The sequence below is a fragment of the Trichechus manatus genome, unplaced genomic scaffold (genome assembly GCF_000243295.1).
Source record: "Trichechus manatus latirostris isolate Lorelei unplaced genomic scaffold, TriManLat1.0 scaffold00087, whole genome shotgun sequence".
NCBI classification, from domain to species: domain Eukaryota; kingdom Metazoa; phylum Chordata; class Mammalia; order Sirenia; family Trichechidae; genus Trichechus; species Trichechus manatus.
In genome coordinates, this window is record NW_004444023.1 from 1,564,337 (window position 1) to 1,590,299 (window position 25,963).

The 25,963-nt window shown below is 54.6% G+C and overlaps 2 protein-coding genes and 1 long non-coding RNA gene across 5 annotated transcripts in view; 1 reads left to right on the forward strand and 2 right to left on the reverse strand.

Moving 5' to 3' along the window:
* Window positions 1-16,989, reverse strand: part of PRKD2 (protein kinase D2) — a 33,290-nt gene extending 16,301 nt beyond the window's left edge. Inside the window, exons 1-10 of the mRNA XM_004381603.2 lie at window positions 16,349-16,989; window positions 14,073-14,211; window positions 10,914-11,045; window positions 7,969-8,123; window positions 7,654-7,876; window positions 6,117-6,194; window positions 5,883-6,036; window positions 4,379-4,496; window positions 2,877-2,954; window positions 1,117-1,375 (exon numbers count right to left, since the gene is read on the reverse strand). Coding sequence (XP_004381660.1) covers window positions 1,117-1,375; window positions 2,877-2,954; window positions 4,379-4,496; window positions 5,883-6,036; window positions 6,117-6,194; window positions 7,654-7,876; window positions 7,969-8,123; window positions 10,914-11,045; window positions 14,073-14,211; window positions 16,349-16,591 — 1,579 coding nt within the window. The 5' untranslated portion in view covers window positions 16,592-16,989. The remainder of the gene's footprint in view (window positions 1-1,116; window positions 1,376-2,876; window positions 2,955-4,378; window positions 4,497-5,882; window positions 6,037-6,116; window positions 6,195-7,653; window positions 7,877-7,968; window positions 8,124-10,913; window positions 11,046-14,072; window positions 14,212-16,348) is intronic.
* LOC111821487 (uncharacterized) lies at window positions 16,430-25,216 on the forward strand. 2 transcript variants are annotated; one of them, XR_002824890.1, is made up of 4 exons: window positions 16,430-16,523; window positions 17,943-18,101; window positions 23,502-24,420; window positions 25,120-25,216. It is a non-coding gene; the product is annotated as an uncharacterized LOC111821487 (long non-coding RNA). The 2 variants fall into 2 exon arrangements; XR_002824889.1 differs by lacking the exon at window positions 16,430-16,523 and having other exon boundaries at window positions 17,434-18,101.
* The window catches only part of STRN4 (striatin 4), a 30,453-nt gene continuing 23,877 nt past the window's right edge, over window positions 19,388-25,963 (reverse strand). For both annotated transcript variants that reach the window (XM_004381604.2, XM_023736251.1), the window contains exons 10-17: window positions 25,094-25,269; window positions 24,954-25,001; window positions 24,490-24,611; window positions 23,152-23,322; window positions 22,892-23,032; window positions 22,277-22,375; window positions 21,982-22,068; window positions 19,388-21,122 (exon numbers count right to left, since the gene is read on the reverse strand). In XM_004381604.2, the coding sequence (XP_004381661.1) occupies window positions 20,953-21,122; window positions 21,982-22,068; window positions 22,277-22,375; window positions 22,892-23,032; window positions 23,152-23,322; window positions 24,490-24,611; window positions 24,954-25,001; window positions 25,094-25,269 (1,014 nt within the window). In that variant the 3' untranslated portion in view covers window positions 19,388-20,952. The remainder of the gene's footprint in view (window positions 21,123-21,981; window positions 22,069-22,276; window positions 22,376-22,891; window positions 23,033-23,151; window positions 23,323-24,489; window positions 24,612-24,953; window positions 25,002-25,093; window positions 25,270-25,963) is intronic.

The window sequence follows — 25,963 nt, forward strand, 5'->3', positions numbered from 1 at the left end:
ACTAACATCTGTCACCCACACTGAGTTATGAGCCCCAGAGGGTGAGAAGCTGGCCTTCTCTGATCATCCTTTGCCTCTGCATGATGTGACTCCCCATGTGTTTTCCCCTATTGCACCTCTCCTCATCCTCCAGGTCTCAGCTCAGATATCACCTCCTCCAGGAAGTCCTCCTTTGACTGCTGTGCTTGGAAAAGGAGATCCTCTGGCTCCGCTCATAGAGAGGGGAGGAGAAGGGCAGTTCGGAGGTAGACTTAAAGTTAGAGAGGGGGCTATAGGGGTGGGGTCAGGTGGGGCGGGACTAAAGCAAGAGAAGGCTGGGGTTTAGGAGCTTAAGGAGGAGATGAGGCTGGGCCCAGCTGGAGTAAGGCCAGGCAGGGGAGGAGCTAGCCAGGGGGCAGGAGCAAAGCTAGAGGAAGGCTGGGTTTAGGGGGTAGGGTTAGGTGGAGGTGAGGCTGGGCCCAACCAGGGCAGGGCCAGGCAGGGGCAGTGCTAGAGTCAGGGGCAGAGCTGGCTGGCTTCCTTGGCCCAGCCCTGCCCACTCTGGGTGGTTACTGTTTGGGGGTGGGTCTGTCTCCTCCACTGGGGTATAAGCCCTGAGAGGGCAAGCCTGGGGCTGTGTCAGTCACCACTGGGTCCCCAGCACTGCCCAGCACAGGCTGAGCACAGAGGAGGCGCACAGAAAATGCATGAATTAAAATGTTCCTCTCTCACTGAGTGTACGTCAGTGGGGGAGGAACAACTCAGAAAAGGAGGGTGAGAATGGCTACACAAGTCCAAGAACGCAATCAATGGCACTGAATTGTACATGAAGAGACTGTTGAACCAGTGTATGTTCTGCTGTGTATATTCTCAACAACAACAACAAAACTATTTTAAATTAAAAAAAAAAAGTTCATCTCACAGTTTGGAGGAGGAGTCGTCGCCTGCAACAAGACTTGGAGAGGGAAAGTGACAAGCCTAAGGCCACATAGCAGGTCAGGAGCCTAATGGAGACTTGACCCAGGTCTGCTGACTCCAGAAGCCATGCTCTTAACCTGACTTCCCCTGCCCCCCTCCCAGAACCCCTGCCCCAGCCCTCCCAGCCTACCCTCTCAGGCACCCAGGGTGGAGACTCACTGTGGGGTGTGTGGCCTGGGGCACGGGGTGCGTCCTGGAGGATGATGGGCATCAGAGCTTGACGGATGGCCATCTCCCAGCCCCGGGCTGCCTCAGCCCCTTGCCCACTTGGCCCCCCTGGGGCCCCGCCAGGTGTCTCGCCCACGAAGTAGGTGGCATTGGCAGTGACGATCTCAAAGCAGTGGGGGTTGGTGCCCGGCGGCACGAGGCTGAAGTTCTGGGCAGACTCTATGGCGAGGATTTCCGACAGTGGAATCTCCTGGCAGGACATGGAGCCAGCGTGGTTGAGGGCGCCAGGCAAACCCTGTGGCTCCCCCCACCTAACTCGGAGGAGCCCACAGGGTCTAGTCAGTGAAGAAAGGCCTGGATGGCACAGGGTGGTCAGGAAAGGCCTCTTGGCAGACGTGGCATTTAAGCAGACTAGAAAAGTAAGAAGGGGCCATCTGGCACAGGAGTGGAGGGAACACCATGTGCAAAGGCCCTGCGGTGAGGAAGGCTGTTTGTGTTCAGAGGATATGCTGTGTCCCTATCAGCGGGATGGTGGCTGGCACACAGTAGGTGCTCAATAAATGTTTGATGAATACATGAAGGAAAGGAGGTTAGGGTCAGGTCATGCAGGGTCTCATGGGCCGCAGGGATGGGCCTGGGCTTTGTCGCGAGGGCCCTTGGGAGCCACAGAAGGGTTTTGAGCAAGGGAGGGCAAGTCCCTTTGGCTCTGTGTGGAGGGTAGATAGGAGAGAACAAGAGTAAAGTAGCAGACCCGAAGGAGGCTGGGTGGGACTGGGGGGAGAGAAAAGAGTATGCTTTGAAAAGTACTGAAAGAGAAAGAAGAAAGAAAGAAAAGAGAGGAAAAAAGGAAGAGAGGAGAAGGAGGGTGGAAGGGAAGGAAGGAAAAGAGAGAAAGAACGACTGAGCGACTTCTGTACCCCAAAAAACCAGGTGATGAGATAGAGAACTGGGGGGTGGGGATGGCATCTGTGGTTTGAGCACCACAGAAGGAGAAGGAACCACCGGGCCATGGGAAACTCTCAGGAAGACTCTCCAGGGAGAGGGAACAGAATGTGCAAAAGCTGTGGGGTGGGGAGGTACTTGGTGGGTTCAAGGCACAGTTGGCTGGCAGTGGGGCTGCGACAGAGAGAACTAGGATGGGAGGAGGGAGGAAATCAGCTCAGAGTAGTGTTCGAGACCCAGAAGGCCTAGAGATAACAGCGAGGGCTCTGAGTTGTATTTGAAGGGCAATGAGGAGCCATTGGAGAGGTTTTTTTTGTTTTTTTAATTACAGTTTTATAATGACTCCTCTGGCAGCCAAGTGGGAAACAGAATGTGGAGGCGAGGGCAGACAAGGATCCAGGAAGGGGGCTGCTGCAAGTGCCCAGGTGGGGGATGGTGGCTGGGACACAGTGGTAGCATTGGAGGTGGTGATAAACACCAATTAGGAATTCAAGAAAGTAACTGAAAAGAAATAATGGCAGTAGGTTCATAATTACTGGGTGCTTAATGCATTGTAGGCCTTAGGCTAATTGCTTTACCTGGATTCGCTCTGCGTCCCCACAACAGCCTTATGAGGTGAGTGCCACCATTGGAAGCATTTGAGAGTTGACAGACGTGACTGAGGCACAGAGAGGTGACAGAGCTTGCCAGGGTGGGAATCAAGCAGGTGGCAGGGCAGCCATAGGGGTGGTTTGGGTTAGGTACCTGAGGGTAAGGGAGAAGGAGGGTAAAGAGGGGAGATCTGGGGGAGCCGGCCCAGGAAGGCTCACCTTGTAGTATCTGTTGGTGGTGTTGTTCTGGAAGAGGGTGATGCACTTGGAGTCCAGCCGCCAGTAGTGCCGCTTCCTCTGTGGGGAGGTGATGGAGAGGGTGAGGGCTGACCAACCCTCAGGCTGTTCCGAGACTGCTTGGGGCTCCTGGGGCCTGAAGGACCCTGTGCACAGCCCAGCCTTCCCCTGGCCAAGTCCCCCCTACAACTCTAGCTCTGCCCCCACCTGGCCCCGCTCCAGCTGGACCCAGCCTCAATTCCCCCTTAAGCCCATCCCCTAAATCCCAGCCCTCCGATCACTTTAGTCCCGCCCCTCTAACTCTAGCTCCGCCCCACCTGGCCCCTGCCGAGCTAGGCCCACACTCATCTGCACCTAACCCCATCTCCCAAACCCAACCTTCCTCTAGTTTTAGTCTCGCCCCGCCTAACTCTAGCTCCACCCCTGCCTGGCCCAGCCCCAGCTGGGCCTAGCCTCATTTCGCCCTAAGCCCATCCCCTAAACCACAGCCCTCCTCTCGCCTTAGTCCCGCCTCTCTAACTCCAGCTCTTACCTCACCTGGCCCCGCCCCTACAACCCTGTCTCTAATTTTAGGAAACACTGGTGGAGTAGTGGTTAACAAGCTGCTAACCAAAAGATCGGCAGTTCGAATCCACCAGGCGCTCCTTGGAAACTCAATGGGGCAGTTCTACTCTGTCCTATAGGGTTGCTATGAGTCGGCATCGACTCGACGGCAACGGGTTTGGGTTTTTTTGATTTTCCAGCCAGTCCTTCTCCCCTCTATGTGCCTGTAGCCCCGCCCCACCCTTATCTCCAGCCCCGCCCAGATTTGGCCCCACCACTACAACCCCTTCCCTCCTCTCCCTTCAGCTTCACCACCCCTGGCCCTGCTCTTATATCCCCTTCCAACAACAACAACAAAAACCCGCCAACTGGATTCTGACTCACAGGGACCCTATAGGGCGGAGTAGAACTGCTCCGTAGTTTCCAAGGAGCGGCTGGTGCATTCGAACTGCCGACCTTCTGGTTAGCAGTCGAGCTCTTAACCACTGCGCCACCAGGGCTCTACAGCCCCTTGGGTTACCTCTAATTCGGCCTCCCTCCTAGCCCAGCCCAACCTGGTCCCTATCCCGATGACCTCAACTCTCCTGTAGCTTTAGTCCCACCCCCTCCCTGACGCTGCCTGCGCCCCACCTGGGCCTGCCTCTCCCCTAAACTTGCCTTAGCCCCGCTTCTCCTCTAACTCCTGCCTGGTCCCGCAACTGGTCCCACCCTTTTAACTGACCCCTCTAATTCTAGCTCAGTGTCCAGCATGGCCCCGCCCACTCTAACCAGTTCCACTCCCCAACTAGCCCCTGCGCCTTCTCAAACTAATCCTGCCCCCTTAACTCTAGCTCCGCCCCACGGGTCCCATCCCCTGTGGCCTCAACCTCCCTCTAACTGTAGCCCCGCCCCCTCTCCAACTCCAGCTCGGTCGGCCTGGCCCCGCCCCCCCACGCACTTACCAGCGTGTCCTTGCTGCTGTAATGAACCACCCACCCCTCGCGCAGCGTTGTGCTGGATTTCCGTGTTGTGTGTCGCACAGACTGCACCACCCTCATCAGGGGGATATACCCCAGGGAGCTGGGGAGGGAGGGAAGGGACAAGAAGTCACATGCAGAAAATGATCACTGGCACCTGGAGCCGCAGGGGACACCTCTGGGCAGTTGCAAAAAAGTTTGCCACACACTTCCCCCTCCCCCTCGCCCCCCGTCCCCATGCGGTTTCCAGATTTCCCACAGTGAGGGAGGGGTCTCTTTAGGGGGCGAAAATGAGAATCTGGATTGCCAAGTCATTGCCTGTCAGGTCCTTGGGGATATCTTCTCTACTCCGTTGTACAGGCAAGGGGACTGGTTTAAGGCCATTCAAGTCAAACAGAGGCCAAAATGGTTGAAAGAAAAGGATATTATTTTCCTTTCTTTATAAGATTTTAGTGCTCTCTGATTAATAAGAGGTAACACTCATTTAACACTTACTGCGTGAGGCACTCTTCTAGGTACCTAACTTGTATTCAAGTAATTCTGACAACATCCCTGTACTGTAGGTACTACCTGGTGGCGTAGTGGTTAAGAGCTACGCTGCTACCCATAAAAGTCAGCAGTTCAAATCCATCAGGTGCTCCTTGGAAATTCTATGGGGCAGTTCTACTCTGTCCTACAGAGTCCCTATGAGTCGAAATCGACTCCACGGCAATGGCTTTGGAGTTTTTGGTTTACAGGTCGTCCCGACTTCCGACATTCGAGTTACTCCGAACTGCACTTAACCACCTGTTTTTTTTTCTTACATCTTATCGTTAGTAATATGTACTGTACTACACACAATGTTGCAATGCATGATTTGCTAACGTTATCATTCTCAGATGTTCACCCGCAGATGTTTAAAGATCAGATTTATAAAGATATTGATAACAAAAGGCAATAATAATGAAAACTTAAAAAAAAAAAAGTATTGGATTTACATCAGAACTGAATTACGACAGAGTCACCGGAATGGAGACTATCTGTACTTTGTCCCCATTTTATTGATGAGGACACCGAGGCTCAGAGAGATTAATATCTTAGGGCCACACAGCAGCCTGGTTCCATAGTCCATGTTCTTACTCTTTATACTGTCATTGTGCAATACAGAATGTTTCTAGAAGGACCCAGAAACCAGCCCTAGTGGTTTCCTCCAGGGAAAGAAGCTGGGTAACTAAGAAACAGGGAATTGGAGGGATTCACTATATATCTTTGGAATGACTGTATTACCAGCTTCAAAAAAGACATACCATATAAATTAAAATATACCTCTATAAAAAAATATTTTAATATAAATTTGGAAAAAAGCCAAAATTAAAAATTGTGGTGCTTTCTGGGAACCCAGAAATTTTATAAATATAAAGTGATGTCATCCCATGGTAGAGATGGGGAAGTTGAGGCTCAAAGTAGGGAAAGATCTTCCCCCGGGGTCACCAGAGGGTGCTGTGGGTACCTCTGTGCCTTGCCTCCCTCGCCTTCTTCCTCCTCGCTGGCATGCAGGGCATTTTCCGAGTGGGAGCCGGGGATGATACCGGAGTCATCTGACTCATCCATGAGGACACTCTTGTCAGCCTCGCTAAAGTCGGTGGCCTCCTCCATTGGCACATCTAGGGGGGCAGGGACTTCAGAAGGGCCTTCACCCAATCCTGTGCCTCCCCACTTCCCTCTCAAGCCCCCCAGCTCTTACCTCCATTGATAAGTGCCTCCCCCAGACAGTCATTAGGGACACGAGTAGCACAGCGTTTGTGACAGTTAAACTTGCAATCTGGTAGAAGGACAAGTAGCAGGGGGATGGGTGGGAGAGGGAAGAGAGATCACCTATAAGGGTTGAATGTTAACCCCTAACCTCCAGGCTCAAAAGGGTCTGGATCAGGAAATCTGGCTGACCCTTCTCTGGTCACCCCCCCTCCCCTTTGAACCACAGTTTACTCAACTGTGTAGTGGGAAGGCTACATTCAGTCTTTGACCCTAAAGCCTCATGACTCTAAGGTTCTAAAGTTCTAACAATGTATGTTTCCACCATCCTGGACTTCTAAAATTCTAGAATGTAATGGGTTCTACATGCTATGATTCTAGACTTTGAACACTCTAGAGCAGGGTTTATCAACCTTGGCAGGATTAACATTTTGGTCCTGACAATTCCTTGACAGACGGTTGTTCTGTGCTCTGTAGAATATTTAGCAGAATCCCTGTCCTCGACCCACTCAAGGTCTCCAAGTCTGACAACTAAAAATATCTCCAAACATTACTGATATCCCCTGGGGTAGGCAAAATTATCCCTGGTTGAGAACCACGGCTTCAGCGTTTGATGACTCTAATAAGGACACTATGTATCAGAGATTCTAGAGCTTGATGAAAACCCATTTTTCTAAGGTTCTGTGATTCTAGACTTATATGACTCCAGAATTCTGTGGGTTCTGTTCCTAGAACTTTACATACCTATGATTCGAGAATTTGAAGATTCTGCAGTTCTATGATTCTAGACTTGGGAGACTCCTTAATGTCCAAGGTTTTAGGATTTTATAAATCTAAATGCCAGAGTTCAGTGATTCTACAGTTCTATGAATCTAGACTTCTGAGCCTACAGAATTCATTGGAGGTTTCTATGGTTCTTTAGTTCTAGACTTTAGTTCTGTTCTTCTAAGGTTCTAAAATTTGGGGATTCCAAGGAATTCTAGACCTGGATCATTCTAACCCAATTATTAGTCTAGACTTTTGGTATTCTAGAACTTGACAGTTTGAAGTTCTGGGATTACAGATGCCTAGGATGTAGGATTCAAGAGTTTGATAATTATATGATTCTAGACTTCTAAGACTCAAATTTGATGCTTCTAGGTGTCTATTATTTTCAAATCTTATGATTCTAAAATTCTAATGTTCTGAAATTCTATTATTCTGTGGTTTTGTTTGCTGAATTCTATGATTCCAGAGTTCTTAAATCTTATGTTTCTAAGGTTCTGATTCTAGAACACTCAGGTTTTACTGTTTTGGAATTCCATGCTAAGTGTTTTCTGAGCACAGGATTCTAAAGTTCTAGGATTTGAACGTTCTAGAACTCCAAGGTTCCCGTGACTGAGGTTCTAGGAATCCAGGATCCCAAAGGCTACAAAGAGCCATGGGCAGTCCCCTTCTTAGATTTTGTCCCCCACAAGCCCCGTTGAGGTCCTAAGGCTCCGAGTAGGGGTTCTGACCCTGCCTGACCTCCCTGTCCGGGCCCCGCTGACCTTTGCACTGCAGGCCCTGGCGGAAGAGGCCCTTGAGGAGTTTCTTGCAGGCCTGGCAGACAGTGGGCCTCGTGTAGCTGTGGATGAGGAAGGTATGCGGCACCTTGACCTTGGAGAGCAGCATCTTGTCCAGCTCGATGGGGCGGCCCGTGTAGGATGAGGCAGAAGATGAGGAGGAGGACGAGGGGGGGCGGCGGGCCAGGAGTTCAGTGGTGCTAACGCTCTATCCATCAGAGAGAGTGAAAGGGGCGTATCAGTGTGTTGCCCCCATGCCTGGAACCCGTCACCCCACAGCCCCATTAGCCAGCCTCTCACCAGCTCGTCGGTCAAGCAGGGCAGGGACTCAGAGGTGCCTAGGCGCACCGAATGGCCACTGGCTAGAGATGTGGATGACAGGCGCCGCTTGCGGGCCCCACTGCAGTTGTTGGGGATGCTGAAGGCACAGCGCTTGTGGTAGTTCAGCCCGCAGCCTGAAGGGGGAGCCAGATAGTCAAAGAAACAGCCTCCGCCCCCTCCCAGGCCCTCTACCCGGCCGCGCTCCAGCCCTATCCAAGCCCGACCCCTCCCATGCCCATGAGACACTACCAAACCAAACCCATTGCCGTCAAGTAGATCCTGACTCATAGCAACCCTACAGGACAAGGTAGAACTACCGCGTACGTTTTCTAATAAGTGCGTGGTGGATTGGAACTGCTGACCTTTTGGTTCGCAGCCAAAAAGCCTTACCACTATACTACCAGGGTTTCCTGAGATGCTATACTCCACCCCCCCCACCTTAAATCTATCAATCCCTATGCCCCGCCCCAACCCTCTCGGAGTCCTGCCCCTTGTTCGGGTTTGCAGGCCCGCCTCCACCCCGAGGTGCTTCACCACTTTACTCTCCAGGAAACACTGCCCCCCAGTCCCTGCAATGTGCCCCTTTCCCCTCCCCTTCCCATCCCACAAGAGAAGGCCTCCTTTCATCTCCAAAGTTTGCCCTGAAATTCTGCCCCCAGCCCCACCCCTCTATTCCACCCCAGAGACTCCAGTCCACCTCGCTAGAGATCCTGTTCCTCCTGCCTCCGCCTCAAATTCCACCACTTCCTTTCCTGAGGCCACCTTGCTCCCGCCCACCCTTCCTTCCCAGCCTCAACTCTCCAAGAGCAACCTCTTCTCCTTAGTCCCACCTCTGCAAAAGACCACCATGGCCCCCTCCAGTTTATCCCATCCTTTTGCCCACACCTCATCCACTCACCCCTCCAAGATTCACAGCCCCACCCCCTACATCCCTCCAGCTCCAACCCTCCACCCTTTCTCCCTTTCTGTGGGTCTAGAATACAGGCGATCCCTAGGGCATCTTTTAGTACTACCACGTCTTGTGATTAAAGTCAATGGAAAACTATAAATTTAAAAAAAAAAAATTTCAGGCAGAACTGCTAATGGCCCAGACCCTTTAAGAATAAAAGTTTGGGTCACCCCACCAGGCAAGGAACTAAGACCAGCTGAGGTGCTTGCTGAGGGCAAAGGGCACATAGAATGGATAGTGAAAAGGTAATTATAAATACTAGCTACAATCACATGACCAGCTGCAGAAATAAGGACTGTAAGAGTTGAGTATTTCTTTCTTATTTTGTTATGAAATTTTGTATGTGTACAAGATATATTGATAATAAACCTGTTGCCCTCAAGTCAATTCTGACTCATGGTGAGCCCACATGTTACAGAGTGGAACTGCCCCATAGGAGTTTTTGTGGCTGTAATCTTTAAGGCTGGTGGGTTTACAGCCTTGGAAACCCTATGGGCCAGTTCTCCTCTGTCCTTATAGGGTCTCTATGAGCCGGAATCAACTGGATGGCAATAGGTGGGTTTATCTTTTTGGAAGCAGACTGCCAGGATTTTCTTTCACGGCACTGCTGGGTCGGTTCGAATCGCCAACCTTTAGGCTAGCAGTCCAGGGCAAATCATTTGCGCCACCCAGGGACCATATTATTAACAGTTAGCCTTATATCACAGTACAGGTAGTCCCCGACTTAGAACGTATTCAAGTTAAGACAAATCACATTTACTACCGTCCTTTTGTTGTACATCTTATCGTTAGTAATATGACTACATACAATGTTGCAGCATGTAATTTGCTAATGTTATCATTCTCAGATGTTCACTCGCAGATGTTTGAGTTATGATTTATAAAGATTCTGACAATAAAAGGCAATAATAATGAAAACTAAAAAAATGAGGTATTCGACTTATGTCAGAACTGATTTATAACGTAGTCGTTGGAACGGAACCCTGTCATAAATCGGGGACTACCTGTATAAATTACAGGATATTAAAGGAGAAGGGTGAACATCACCCAAGGCCTTTGCAGCCTCTTCTGCAGAAAGGCTTAGCGTGTTTTCGGTTGTACTCAGGATACAGCTGTATCATATTAGGTAGAAGTATGACTTTGTTATTGTCTTTATTTGGAGATTAAATCTGATTTAAGTGTATGGTTGCCAAGTTGACAAGGGGTGGACTTTTATGTGTCAACTTGGCAAGGCTAGAGTCCCCCGTTATTCAATCAAACACAAATTTAGGTGTTGCTGTGAAGGTATTTTGCAGACGAAATTATCCAGTTAAACTGGGTGGGATTGATTCAATCAACTGAAGGGTTTTAAGAGGAGAGCTGAGATTTTCCAGATGAAGAAATTCCTCCTGTGGAAGCATTCTCAGCCCATGACCTAAGAGGTCCAGTCTACCCTTGCTGACGGCCTGCCCTTCAGATTTCAGACTTGCTCACGATCATGTATGCTAATATCTTACAATAAATCTCTTAACATATATCTTCTAGTCCCTCTACTACTAGCAGAAATGTTGGCGGCTGGAACTCACCTAGAGGGCTCTGGGAAAACAGCCCTGGCCATTTCCTACTAATTGTTTCTCTGGTTGAACCATGACTGATACAGGTACCCTCTCTAGCACTGCCCCTCCTTCCCCATCTCCACTTTATCTCGCTCTCCAAGCTCCACCTCCTATGCCCCGCCCCTCCAGTCCTGAGCGCTTCCCAGGCCCCGCCCCCACCTCTTGGTCCCTCCTCTTCCACCTTCACTAGCTCTAAGTGCCGCCCCTTAGACACACCTCCAGCACTGCCCCTCCTCTCTGAAGCTCTGTCCCTGGGTCCCCACCTCTCCCTCTCAACTCCCTCTCCCAGGCTCCACCCCTCCGGCCCTGAGCTCTGCCCCCGGCCGGGTCCCCAGCAGCAACCCCGTCAGCCCCGCCCCCAGCTCCCCTTCATGCCTCACCATCGCACTTGAGGCCCTGGCGCACCAAGCCGAAGAGCATCTCGCCACAGTGGTCGCAGAAGGCGGGCGCTCGGTACGAGTGCACTGTGAGGGCGTGCGGGCGGATCTGGAAGTCCTCGAAGGTGGCCGAGGCTGCAGGCGGGCAGCAGGGAAGGCGGATAGTGGGGCTGGTCATAGGGGTGGCCAGGCCCGAGCAGTCTCAGCTCCCGTGTGCCCTGGTTACCCACCACAACTCCATACAGTCAAGGTCTCTCACAGTCCTCACAAGGGATATCTAACAAATACACACTGACCCCTACTATGTGCCAGGCACTGTTCTAGGCGGTGGGGCACTGCATAGAACAAAAGAGACAAACTCCCCGCTTCCCGGGGGCTTACGTTCTACCAAGAAAGACAGACAAAAAGCCTTTACTCTGAGCCAGGCACTTGACACAGATAGGTTAAGTGATCTGCCCAAGGTCACACAGCTAGCAAAAGTGGCAAAACTCTGATTCAAATCCAGGCCAATCTGGCTGCAGAGATCACACTCTTAGCACTGTACTTAATGCCTTTTGAAAACGTTAAGACGGTAAGTGCTAACAAGAAAATTTAAGCAGGGAAAGGAGATAGGGAAATAGGTGCTTGGGGAGGGCCTCCTGGAGGAGGTGACATTAAGGCAAAGACCAGAGGAGGGAAGGGTATGAGCCATGCAGGTGTCTGGGAAAAGAGCTTTCTCAGCATCATCACACTGTATCCCTATAGACTTTTTTTTTTTTTAGCGTAAAATAATTAATATATGGAGAGTAATTAAAACAGTGCCTGGCGCATAGAAAATGCTCAACAAATGTCAGGTATTATTTTAAAACAAGGAGCCCTCGTGACACAACGTTTAAGTGCTCTGCTGCTAACTGAAACATTGGAGGTTTGAACCTGCTCAGCTGCTCCACAGGAGAAAGACCTGGCAATCTGCTCCCATAAAAATTAAAAAACAAACAAACAAAACACCCCATTGCCACCAAGTCTATTTCAATTCATAGTGACCCTGTAGGACAGAGTAGAACTGCCCCATAGGGTTTCCAAGGAGCAGCTGGTGGATTCAAACTGCTGACCTCTTGGTTAGCAGCTGAGGTCTTAACCACTGCACCACGGGGGCTCCCCCATAAAGATTACAGCCTAGAAAACCCTATGGGTCAGTTCTACTCAGTCACGTGGGGTTGCTATGAGTCAAATATCCAGTCAACAGCACCCAACAACAACTATTTTAAAACAGTTTCATTTTTGGATTAGGTCTCATTTCTCTCTCTTTCAAAATTTCCTTCTATTATTAAGCTATTTTTATTAGCATTATTCAATGGGAAGGAAGTTCTCCTCCAGATGTCAAGCACTGTTCAGCCACTCGGGATAAAGCAATGAATAAGACAGACACACACCCTGCTCTCAGGGAGCTGACATTTTTGGGAGGAGACAGACAAGAACCATAAACACATAAATAAACAAGGAAATTTCAGAGAGTGCTAGATGCTGTGAAGAAAATCAAATCAGTGTGATAATACAGAACATGACCAAGAAGTTGGTGACTTTTGGTAGGGTGATCAGGGAAGGCTACTCTGAGGAAATGACATTTGAGCTGAGATTCAAAATAAGGAGGAGCCAGCTGTGACAAAACTGGGCGGGGGGGGGCGGCATCTCAGGTTGGGAGAACAGCACGTGCAAAGGCCCTGAGGTAGGAGGGAGCTTGGTTTGTTCAAGGGACGGAGGCCAGGCAAGCATGGCTGGAACAGAGAAAGTAAGGAGGAGAATGTTAAGAGATCAGTTGGGGGAACTGGCAGGGGCCAGATCATGTAGGGCTCTGAGGTCATGCTGAGGAGTTTACATTCTACTCCAAGGGCAATGGGGAGCCATGGGAGGACTCTGAGCAGTGGAGTGTGATGATCTGACTTAAATGCTACTGCAATTGTCTAGGCAGGAGGTGATGGTGGCTTGAATCAGCAGGCTTGGTAAGAAATAAATTCCGGATGTATGTTAAAGATAAGGTTTGCTGATGGATCAAGTGAGGGAATGAGAGAAAAAGAGGAGTCAAGGGTGCACCAAGATTTGGGGCCTGAGAACCCCAGTGAATGGTGACACCCTTCACTGAAGTGGAGAAGGCTATCGGAATAGCAAGGAGCCCTGGTGGCACAGTGGTTAAGCACTCAGCTGCTAACTGAAAGGTCAGAGGTTGAAACCCACCAGCCAGTCCACGGGAGAAAGATGCGGCAATCTGCTTCCATAAAGATTCCAGTCTTGGAAACCCTATGGGGCAGTTCTACTCTGTCCTATCGGGTCGCTATGAGTCGGAATCAACTTGATGGCAATGGGTACAGGAAGGGCAGGTTCAGAAGGAGAAAGTCAAGAAGAATTCTGTCTTGGACAGGCCATATCCGAGATGCCTATTAGATGCCAAGTGAAGCTGTCAGGGAGGGTTTAGAGGAGAGACCAGGATGAAGATAAAGATTCTACCTACAGGAGAGTATTTACAATTTAGAGGTCACCAGGGGGGTAAATCCAAACTTTTGTCATTCAACAAATTTTACTGAGCATGTCCGTATGCATGGGAGATACAACTATGAATAAAACACATACAAACCCCTCCACCACCTGCCTTCATGAAAGGACCAAAGGCTGTAGACGCTTAGCACTGTATTTACTAAGTGACAAACCAAGCTCCCTCCTACCTCAGGGCCTTTGCACTTGCTGTTCTCTCAATTCTAAGGTGCTCAGAACTTTCCTATCTATAAAATGGAAATGGTGGGTGGGTGAATCAGATTTTGGCTGCACATTAGAATCACCTGGGGAGCTTCGATAACTGGCAGTTGAAACCAGTCCCCAGGCAATCCCTTCCTGCCCACCCCCCACCCCAGTCTCCATCTTCCCCAGAGGTAGACTCCTGCCTTCTAACACCACAGAGTAATTTTGCCAGTCTTTTGTGCTTTATAAATGAAATCACATATGTAATCTGGTGTCTTAGCTTCTGCCCCTCAGCATTATGTTTTGAACCTTTTGGTCAGCAGCCGAACGCTTAACCACTGTGCCACCAGAGTGGGCCTCTGAACTTTAAGAAGAAAGTTTCTGACTCCAACTCAGTCCTGATGCCCCGCCCCCACCCGAGGCCCCGCCTCTCGGCGGGCCGCGGAGTCTCACCCGATAGCACCACCTCCACCAGGTCGCCCTCCTGGATGTCACCCGCGGAGCGCACCAGCTGCAGGAGGTTGGCTGACGTGGGGTCATGTTTGAAGAGCAGAATCTTGTCGTAAAGGCCGTAGAAGCCACACTCAGGAAACTAGGGTGCGGGAGAGGGAGGTAGCAATGGAGAAGCTCTGAGCTGCCTTCAGCAATGGACTGGAATACTACCAGGGCACGGCTGGCTGTTTCCCCCGGAAACTCAGAGACCCCAACCCTCGCTTCCTGCCAGCCTCCTCCCAACCCCAGCTCAACCCTGGCAGGATGCCAGCACCCCAGGTGTGCTGGGAGAGAGATCTGGCAGGAGTTTGGGGGCTGGACTGGCATGGTGGGTTGGAGTGAGGGTACCCCCGGGAGCGTGGACACCTGGATTTTTTCCGCAGCTTGGGAGGGTGAGGCTAAGTGAGCACCCCCTTCCCTATCCACCACCTTCCCACCCCAGCTTCCTTCCGGGATCTATTGTTTTCCCTGTTACCTGGCTCCAGGCCCAGCACTGGGGTGGGACGAGCTGGAAGGAGGGGATTTAGGGCTCCTGGGGAGCTGGAGGTGGGGGGTGTGTCCCCATTGTCTGAAGGACCCAGGTGCCCAGGTCCCCAGCTTGGGGGGGGCAGGAAATGAAGCCTGGTCGAACAGAAAGTGAAACTGCCCAGGTGGGGCAGCTGGAAGGAAGGAAAGGGGCCCTAACGCACCTGGGACCAGGAGGGGAGGAAAAAGAAAGCTGGGGCAAGCCTGAGAGAGACAGGCTGGGGATTCGAGCCTTAAGCAAAGAATTTCAACCAGCGACAATCTCAACTCCCTCCACCTCCCTCATTCCCACAAATGCTTCTTCCGAGCCTGGCTTACCAAACAGCAGGCTGGGGCAGGGGGTGAGGGGAGGAGGGGAGACTTCGAAGCTAGGCCTGCTAGATTTGGGGGTCTAGGGGCGGTGCCCTATCTGTTCTGACCTGCTGAGGGGGTGGGGGTGTCCCAGGAGACCAGGTCTGTCTAAGTCTTTATTTCTCTAAGCCTCAGTTTCCTTGTCTGTAAAATAGGGGAGCTGGCCCAGTTCCTGATATTTCTCTGAGGCCCAAAGGATTCATTTCCAGGAATCTGAGAAGATTCTAGAATTTGGGTATTTGGGGATTCTAACAGTCTAGGATTCCCACATCTTATGATTACAGGTTTTAGAATTTCAACCATCTAGATTATCAGTAGTCTAATGTTTGAACATTCTAGGAGCCTGACAAACTAGGATTCTAATATTTGAATATTTTAGCATTAAAGGTATTCAACAACCCAGCATTAAAATATTCTAGCATTTCAACACTCTAGGATTCCAACAACCTAGGAATCCAATATTCCAACATTTTAACATTATAGTATTTCAACAACCTAGAATTACAGTATTTGAACATTTTAACATCCAAAAAGTTCAATTACCAAGAATTTGAATATGGCAACAATTTAGGATTGCAATATTCTAACATTTTTACTGACTAGTGTTCCAACAACATAGAAGCCCTCTGTTCTAACTTTCCACATCCTAGGATTCCGACACTGAGTTCCACTTGGTTTCCTCTTTCCATAGCCCCCAGCCCCGCAACCTGGTGACTCTGGTGTCCAAAGTTAAGGACGGATTCGGGTTAGGGAGGTCTGTTTAACAGGCCAGCATCAGACCTAGATGGTGGGAGTACTGTGATTAGGAGAGGGGACACGTCCCCAGAGTTTCTGGGGGTGCAGAGGGGGTGCCTGCCCCTCTGCACACTTCTCAGGCCTGGGGCGGACAGGGATTGGGCTCTGAGACCTCACTTGCCCCGGTAGCCAGCACCGGCACCAACACCCACATGTGTTACCCCATCGCCATGGCCAGCCCGGCTTCAATTTCTACTGTTTCCACCAAATGGGAGGCCTGGATGGGCCCAGGTAGGGAGATCCCCCCACATCTGAGGCCCCCACCTGCTCCTTCCTCCCCTCCCTACACCTGATCGGCCCCTCCCTTCCTCCCTGCCCGCTGTAGAAAACAACATGCAGGGACACGTAATTCGGGGAGGCCTCTGGGGCACACCACCCCTGCCCAGTTTTCCTTCAAGCAGGTGGGTGGGGGGAGGCAACTGGGAGCGAATGCCCCTCACCCCTCAGTTACCCAAGGCTCAGGCCCCTTTGGTCCCCCTCCACCACACCAGGCCCCAGGTGGCCTCTGCCCGCGCCCTCCTCCTCTGGGAGACCTTTTCTGCAAACTAAATGAGGGGACCCCGCACCTTCTGGTCCACGATGGAGCACGCCAGCTGCTTCACATGGGCCAGCTCGGAGGCGGCGGGCAGCAGCACGAACTCCCGGGTCAGCCCGATCTGGATGTGGAAGGAGACCCCGGAACCCGGGGTCGGGACCTGGGGCAGCAGCGGCTGCGGAGACTGGAGCTCCAAGCTGAGGCCGGTGGGTGGCGGAGACCCCGGCAGGGGAGAGCCCGGGAGCCCCGCGAGATGGGTGGGGGCGGCGGCCATGGGGGGAGGCCAGGGACAGGCCGCCTGGTCCGGGTAACCCGGATCACTGTATCCGCGGGATCTCGTAAACTGGTGGTAGGAGCGCGGGGATCCCGGGGATTCGAGAAGAAGAATCTGACAGGTTGAGGGGACCGAGGACGGCAGGATCCTGGAAAAATAGAAGAAATCCTAGTGGGTCAGACGCCCGATAATCACAGGATCACACACGACCCTAAAGGAGAAATCTAGTGGTTTGGGGACCGAATAATTGAGAGTCCAAGAAATCAGAGAAGAAAATCTAGTAGGTCAGGAGCACAGGGATCAAGGGAGCCCGGGATGCAAAGGACCCCTGGAGAGAGAAAAGAGTGGGAAGCAAGGGGGGTGGATCTAGTGGATCTAAAAAGAAGATCTATTTAAGAAGGGGGTTGGAGGGATTCGCCAGACCTTGGAGTGGGGGGCGGGAGTCTCTGAGTCGAGGATCGAGTAGATCCCGGGGATCCGACGGGCCCGGGGATGGGCAGAGGAGTCCCGAGGGCCGGGGTGCTGGGGGGGAATCTCACGGTCTGGGAAGTTGGAGAAAGTTCGGTCGGGGGGCTTGGGGAGGGGGGCGTTACCGGTGGCGGGGGGTGGGCCAGGGGAGGGTCGCCCGGCCCCCGCGGCTTTTTTCCGCTCCAAAGTTTAATTCTGCTGCGGCGGCTCAGGAGGAAGTATCCAGAGCGACAGCTCAGTCGGCCAATAGGCGCGGGCCTCGGTGACGTCAGCAGGAGGGGCAGGGCCCGCAGAGGAGCCGGGGGCGGAAGGGGAGGGCGGGCCGGCTCCTTGGAGCTGGGGGCGGGACCTCCCCACCTTGGGTTGGGGGCCCAGGATGTGGAGGGGGTGAGGGCAGGAAGCCATCGATTGCTCCCCTCAACACTCCCAAGTCTGGAAAGTTACTTTACCCTGAGCTGGAGAGGTAGGGGCGGGCCACCCTCATCCCCACCACACGTCGCGGGCGCGCCGGCCGCGGAGGCGCCTGGCCCTTTAAGAAGGGGGCCCTGTCTTGCCTGGCCTGCATCCGGCGCCCACCGCAGGAGAAGGGGTAGGAAATGGAGAGTCAGGTCGGCCTGCTCTTTGGGCTCGGTCTTCCCGGTCCCAGAGCATCGCCCCTGCCCCTGCAGCGCTGTACTCCTGAGGAAGGGGGCGGCAGAGAGCACCCTTAGCCCATTCCACAGGTGGGAAGACTGAGACCTCCAGATGAGAAGGGCCTTGCCTCAAGTCTGACTCCAGCGACTTCAGCAGGGGCACGGAGCGAACTGAGTTAGGTGTGCCGGGAAGAGGCAGGCGTGGGGCGGGGCGGGGTGAAGATTGGTGTAGTTTCCTTTCATCATCCCAGGGAGCCCTTAGGATGGTGGCGAACCAAAGGCCTGGAGGACTCTGTAAAGGCCAGTTAGCAACCATGGAGGACGACGTCCACACAACTTGTTAGATGGAGAATTGAGATCCAGGACGGACTATATCGGGGCTGCATGTGTCTTTCTGCCTGTGCAACTAGGTAGGTGGTTCCCCTCTCTGAATCTGTTTATCTGTTATATGGGATTGTACTAGGACAACCCTCGGAGGGTTATTGTGGAGATTAATGAGATCCTATACAGGTGCCTGGAACACAGCGCAAGTTCAGTGAACGGTGACTGTCTGTATAACTGCAGAGGATGATACAGGGTGAACACCTCAAGCACCCAGGCATTGAGGGCCTACTGTGTGCCAGACCTTCCCATAAAACACCTCCTCCAGCACCTTGATTTCTCTTCCACAGCTAATAATAAAACAGTGGCTACCATTTAGTTTACATACAGGAAGCTGAAGCTTAGAGAGGCTAATGACTCATCCAGGATCACTGAGCCAGCTGCTGCTGCCCCACCTGCTTCTTGGAGAGGTTCAGGCCCAGGTTTGAGCTCCAGAGGCATCCTGATAGAGAAGGGCAGGCTGGCCTGGCCTGGCTATGGGGCTTTGAGAAGAGTCCCCCCCACCCCAATTCCTGGCACATGGCTGTCACGGGCAGCTGAGGTGGGTACAGTAGCGATTCTGTCACCACATCCGGGAGCTGGGGCCGGGGAAGGAAGTCTGAGGCCAGAGCGAAAACCCAAACCACCACCTGGGGAAGCTGCAGAGCCCGGGGTGGGGGTGGGGGTGGGGGCGGGGGCGGCGAGGGGGAATAGGGCCACGTGGAGCCCACAGCCAGGCTCCCGTCGGCATCACCTGACGGCCATCTGCCCCCCTCACCCACCCTTTGTCTCAACGGGCAGATGCCGCCACCGTAAACTAACACATCTGGAGTGTGCGGTTCCATGTTCACAGGCCACCAAGCCCCTTACAACCTAGGAGGCGGGCATTCTGTCACCCAACTTCACAGAAGGTGCTGAGGCCCAGAGCATGCCAGGACTTGCCCAGACCCCCAGCTGGTCAGTGGTGAAGCCCTTCTGGCAAGCAGAGGGCTTAAGAGAACTGGCCTGGAGTCAGGACTGAATACAAATTCTGCTGACGTGCTAGAGACCCTGAGTGAGACCCTCGGCCTCCAGCCTCCATCTTGTCCTCAGAGATGTGGATAATGGTCCCACTTCTTTGAAATGACATGCAAAGGGCTTGGCCCAGGGCCTGGCTCCTGGTCAGGGCACAGGGTTAGCCGATGTGGTGCAGCCACCTCAGGGCCCTGCAGTGAGGGGTCGGGCACCCTGCCCGTCCCTCGAGCTTGACAAATCTACACCCCCTCCTCCAGGCAGCCTCCCGAGCAAGGCGGGGGGGGGGGGGCTGCAGCCTGTGTCCTTGCAGCCAGGTGCGCACCACCACCCATCACGTCCCCAGGTGGGGTGAAGAGTCATGAGCTGAACTGTTAGATCAACTGCCTGTCAGGGCTCTGCCCCCAGGCTGCTGCTGCCCCTAGGGATGGGACGCTTAGGGACAGAAAGGGACAGGAGATTCGGTCCTCTGCCCCTACTTCCGCCCCTCCATCCACACCCTACCCAAGTTCTGGGCCCTCCCTGGCCCCCCTTGCCCTGTCACAAAACCCCAACCCATTATATCCCCTCTCTCCAAACCCCACCCAACCCAGGCTGAGCTGGCTGATCCCTCCCCAGGCCCCTCTACCCCCAAAGTCCCCAATGCCCACAGCAGTCAGCACCATCACCCATCTTACTCCAAAGGGTTTATTGAGACAAGTTTTCACATACAAGTCCAGGGCGAGAGGGGATGGGCTTATAAACAGGAACCTGGAAGGGGGGCCAAAGGGGATGGGTGGGACCCAAATGAAAAGAGTGAAATAAATAGAGGAGGAGAGTGGGGGGCAGGAGAGGAGACTGACAAAGACTATCACACAGTGATAACAGCCATGGGGGCCCCATTGAAATCCCACTATTTATACAGAGATACAGGGAGTCACAGGTCTTTGGCCCCCACTCTGCCCTCCATGCCCCTGGCAGGGGCAAGAGAAGGCTGTCTCTTCCCATGGGTGACCCCATGGGTGGGGGCTGGGGGGCTGCCCTTGGAGGAGTGTTGGGGAAGTAGGGTGGCACCTGCCCCAAAGGCATCCCCCGCCCAGGCAGTTACTGGCCCTGATGGCGCTGGTTAGTGTCTGCAGAGCAGTGCTGAGTGAACTGAGGAGAGGGGGAGCGGCGTGGGTCCATGGGGGGCCAGGCCCTGGCTCCCACTATGGGAAAGCCTGTGGTTCCTGGCTCCGGGCTTGCAGCTGGCCTGGAGGAGGATGGGAGCCTAGGCCTCCTCCCAGCACAGCTCCCACCCAGGTCTGGGAGGATGGAGGGGAAGGTAGGGGCTCAAGGGGGCACCTGGCACCTTCTGGTGTCTTGGAAAAACGGATCCCCGAGGTCACCGGGCCCTGGCTGTGCTGCCCTCGCGAAGGCAGCTCAGACACCGGAGTAGGGGTCAGGGCCCGAGAAAAAATCCCCCCAGAGGCAACCCTCGGCGGGGTGGGTCCTGAAGGAGGCCCAGGCAGGCAGGTGAGGCCATGGGGGGCTCCCTGGGGAGGGCCCTTAGCACCACCAGGCTCCAAGGCAGGCAGGGAGAGGCCAGGCCTCTGAGCCTCCAGTGGGAGGCTGGGAGTCACCTGCAGGAGACAAGGGAGGGGAGCCTGGACCACGGGCTTCCAGGGCCCTTCGAGGCCTCACACCCCGTCCTCCAAGACCCCAGCCTACCCCAGCGATCCTCACGACCGGGCAGGAAATGCTGAGCTAGGCGGGGTGAGCGAGGGCGCCACACGGGGAGGAGGGCATTCTGCCACCTGAGCCAGGGGCTCAGGCTCCCCGTACAGAGCAAAGGCCTAGCAGCCCCTCACATCAACCCCGCTGGCCCGGCCCCGCTCCCCAGCCAGCGCGGTGGCCAGGGCTCGGCAGGCATCATACGAAGACCTTGGCCAGGGCGTCGGCACCGGCACTGGCAATGAGGGCCTTGCTGGGGTGGCAGGCCACGGCGTGGATGGCCTCCTCGTGCTTCTTGCGGTGGGCCGTGATCTCCTGCACGCACGTCTTGTTGTCCAGGCTCCACAGGCGCAGGGAGCAGTCGTGGCCTGTGCAGTGTGGGAGGGGCTGTCACCGAGTACCCAGGTACCCCACCTCTGCACTCAGCTCCACCCCCTGAACCCCCCCGACCTGGCCTGGACCAAAGGCCTGGCAGGGGGTGGGGGCTTGGTCCCCTTCCACCTGATCCTCTGCCCAGTGCCAAAGAGAACCTTCCTGTCCTGCCCTGCATCACCTCTTCCCCAGATATTTACTCAGCTCCTATTGTGTACTGGCAGTTGGGGGTGCACCATGAACAGAACAGGCACCTCTCCCTGCCCGTGGCACGGACATTGCAGAGGCTTGGACACCGCAGAGCTGGGGAGACTAGGTCAACAAGGAAACAGATTGTAAACCCATGAGGAAACAGAAAGGAAGCAGCCCTGAGGCAGGAGCTGGTGGTGAGGACTGACCAGAGGGAGGGGGGAGGGAGGGAAGGAGGGAGGAAGTGCAGCAGGAGAGCAGGCACAGAGGGCCTGGCAGTCAGGGGGAAGGGAGGGAACAGGTAAGGCAGGACACCGGGCTAGCTGCAGTGGGGGGCTGGCCAAGACACTCAGTTCCATTTTCATAAACATGGGTCCCGGGATGGAACCAATCTGTGGGCCAGGCCTGGACCAGAGCCCCTCTGTATAGCGCCGGATTTCACTGAGCTCAGCCCAGGGGAAGCTGCTGCTCTTGTGTGGCAGCGGGAGAAGCAAAGCCTGGGGCCAGGCCGCTGTCCACGAGCACAAGATGAGGAGGCAGAGTCAGGGTGTGACCTGCTCCACCCACACTCTCCACTGCTCAGAGCCCTCTGTACACCCACCCACCAACGCCCCAACAGGTAGGGACATGCCCTTGCTCCTGAGGGGCCAGAGGCCCTCAACTTACTTCCCGACATCAGGAATACACCATTGGGGTCCACGGCTAGGCAGGTGACAGCGTCCAGGTGGGCGACCATGGAGTGCACGGATTTCCCTGAAGGGAGACAGGGTGGGCGAGTTACTGCCCCACTCTGGGCCTTGACTAGGAGGGTGAGGAGCACAAGGGGATGCTCTGAGAGACCCCAACGGTTCTGGGTCAGAGTCTGGATCACCCCCACCAACACACACAGGGGCACACACAGAGCCAGCATGTGGAGAGGCCAGGAAGGCAGGCCAGGGGCGCCGGGAAGCCTGAGCCTCACCTGTCCGATTGTCCAGGAAGCGAATGCCTCTGTCATCGTGGGCGGTGATGGTGAGGGGCTGGTTTGGATGACTCACCACCTGGTTGATCTGGGTGGGGCCTGGAACGGAAAGGGGAGAGAGGAACGGATGTCAAGGGGAAAATCAGGGAGACCAGGACAAAGGTAAGAGAACAGATGGTCCCCATACCCTTACTCCTCTGCCTAGATGTCAAGGTGGGCTAGGCACACAGGCCACTTCCTTCTCTGGGCCTTGGTGTTTCATCTGTAAAGTGGGCATATGCTTTGTTTTGGGGGTATGCGTGAGAAGCGTGGTAGCACAAGAACTTCTGTGCACTCAATCAAGCGGGCCACCCGCCGGGGGAGGCTGTGTGAGGCACTGGCTCCTCTCAGCCTGAGAGCCCGCCCTATGAGGGTGACAGCTGGGCCTCCACTGGGCCTTAAGTTCCTTCCTTCTCTAGTCCAGCAGTAGCCCAGGCTCAGAGCTCAAGAGGCAGGGGGCCATCTTTAGCTGACTGGGCATCAGGTTGCCAAAGCCACAAGAGGAACTGGGGCTTGTAGGCACGTAGCTCCTGGTCCCACAGGTCTGCCCCAGACCTGGCCTTGGGGCCCCCTTACCAGTGCTCCCCCGGGACTCCAGTGTGAGGAGGGCACTGCTAGCCTCCAGGTCATAGAGGACGGTGTCGCCGGAGCGGAAGGAGGCCACTATGTGGGCAGGCTCGGTGCTGATGAAGGCCACTGAGGTGGGGATCCCGTGTTCTGGGGGCGGAAGGGAGAGAAGGCTGCCTGAGAAGCCCTCACCAGGAGTCCCTCCTCTCCCCAAGGTCTGGCTCTCGTATGAGAGGTCTGGGTCCTCCCAGCGCCCCCTCCTCACTCACCGCTGGCTGTGGGGAAGGTACAGAGGCAGGTTGGGCTGCTGCTCCTGGGGTCCCAGATGCGGACAGTGCCATCGGCGGAGCAGGAGGCTAGGCGCTGGGACGTGGGACTGAAGGCCAAGCCCCACACAGCGTCCCCGTGGCCCTCCAGGACATGGCTCAGCACACTGGGGTCTGGACCCACCCGTGGGGAGGAAACAGGCCAAGTCAAGGCTGCCAGCCCCTCCTCGGACAGCCTGGGCGCACCAGGACGACGAGAGCCTGGGCCTGAGCCACCCACTCCCTCATCTATTCCTATAGACTCATCTGCTCCCCTCTGAGCTGGTCACTACTCTGACCATTGGCTCTTCCAGATTTTAGGACCCTGAGGCACCCCGGAATGGAAGCTCCAGAGAGCAGGATTTCTCTGTTCACTGCTGTCTCCTCAGGGCCCAGAAAAGTGCATCAGGTGGATGCTCAATACGTCATTTTCAGGACTGCGCTAGGAGAGAAGAACAGAGGTGGCTCTGTGGCCCCGGCTGGCCGCACACAAACTCTGCTCCATGAGTCCACAGCCCTCTTGGTCCAGGCAGAGTCCGCCCTGCGCCTGCCCAGTGCATGAGCCATCTGGGTCTCCAAGTCCCTCTGCGTGTTCAAAGGCCGCACCATTGCCTGCCAGCCACTCGAGTCCACACAAGCGGCTCTGGCCTGAGCCCTGCTGACCCTGTACCCGGCAGCTCGCTGGATGTGCAGCATACACTGCCTGGGACTGATCCCTGACCTTTCACAGGGTGAGAATGTTCCCTGGAAAACAGTGCATGACCCTCATGGGGAGACAAACCTTTAAACTCTGCCATGGCAGGATGCAGCACAGGGCCACATGCGTGATCAAGAGGGCTACTGCGGGTGGTATCAGAGGGCAGGGGGACAGACACTGACAGGGACTGTCCCATCACTTCCCTACTCAACCCATAAAAGTGGCCCCGGGATAAAGTCTCCTACAACCAGGGCCACTGACTTCTCCCATCTCACCTTTTCTTCTTTCTCCTCAAAACTGCCCCACTTCATCGACACAACAGCCTGGGCTGACCCCTGAATGCACTGTCTGCCAGCACAAGCCTCCTGAGTGCTGGTTCCCCAGCCTGGGATGCCCTGACCTCTGCCTGCCACATGTCCAGCTCACCCTGATTCTGAGTCGGCTTGACCATCACCTCCTCTGTGAAACACACCCCCTGCACATCCCGAATCACTAACCACCTACACTCCCAGCACTGTGAGAAGGGCAGGACACAGGTAAGCACTGTATGTGTGCTCAGGGAACGGGAGGGGAGGGTGGGCAGAGGGAGGAACTGTCCTCCTCACCGTAACCGTCATAGGGGTCCATGTTGAGGTCTGGAATCTTCCAGCTGTGGATGCGGGCATCTGCCCCACCACTGTAACAGTATTCGCTGTTGTTGCCCATGGCTACTGCCAGCACAGGGCCCCTGGAGGGCACAAAGAGGAGGGGAGACAAAAAAGCTCAGAGTCCCCCCACCACAGGACCTTCAGGTTCTTCACTAGCATTTTTCCATGGTGAGGGCTCTGGTTGCACCATTAGGCAGGCTGCCTGCCACACCCCCCCCACCCCACCGCCACCCCATTTCCTCCTCTGAAGGGCTATGGTGACAGTCAGAGGCCAGGGCCATTGGAGTCTTTGTGAAGCACAAGGGGCTGGGGGTGTGTGCATGGAGAGGGCCACACCAGTGCAGGAGCGGAGGGGCTGGCAGTGAAGGGTCAGAGTGTCTTTGGAGATGGGGTTTTGGGCAGGTTGAGAGGCACTTCCCTACCTATGAGCCCGGAAGGCATGGATAGGTTCCATGTCGAGCGCTGCGTTCCTGTGGGGAGACAAGGAGAGGGATGTCACGGGACCCCCCTCACCCATCCCGCGCCCAGATGCCCACTACCACAGCCTCTGGGGCGCCCTCACTTTTTGGCTGTGACTGCCTTCTGCAGATTCCAGAGCTTGAGCGTGCCGTCCTCAGAAGCGGTGAGCAAAGCCGACTGGCTGTGGTGGAAAGCCAGGGAGCGGATGCCGTCATAGTGAGAGCGCAGGGTGAATTTGGGGTTCCATGTCTTCTTGAAGGCATCTTTGCTGTCAGACAGCTGGGGGCGGGGGCAGGCTGCCTCAGTGTCTGCTCTCCCGCCCTGCAGTCACACAGACACCGACATCCAGGACTTCAAGGACCCCCTTCCCCAGCCAAGCCACATGGACGCCTTTGTAGACGTGTTCTCCAGCCCAGGGTGCTCGCCCTACGCTCTTTGCAGCAAGTTGCTACAATGTGTCAGGCACTGTGCTAGGGGCTGGCGGGACAAAGGGGAGCAGGAACCTTGGGCGGGTGCACTTCACAAGGGGGCTGGGGGGAAAGGACAATCGATTCATCCCACAAGTGCAGAGGATTACAAACCACAAGCAGTGCACCCTGAGGGGGGAAGGGGACAACAGCAGGCAGCCTGACCTCCTCTGTGGGGGTCAAGAAGGCCTTACTGAGGAAGTGACATATGAACTGTTTGTTGCTGTGTGCTGTCAAGTCGATTCCGACTCACAGTGACCCAACAGGACAGAGCAGAACTGCACCAGGGGGTTTCCAAAGCTGTAAATATTTAGGGAAGCAGACTGCCACCTCTTTCTCCCATGGAGCCGCTGGTGGGTTCAAATCACTGACCTTCTGGTTAGGAGCTGAGCGCTTAAACACTGTGCCACAAGGGCTGCCATGACATGTGAACTAATACCTGACAAATGAGTAGACTTAACCAAATAAGGGCAAGGAGTTGAGGAAGGAAACTGCATGTGCAAAGG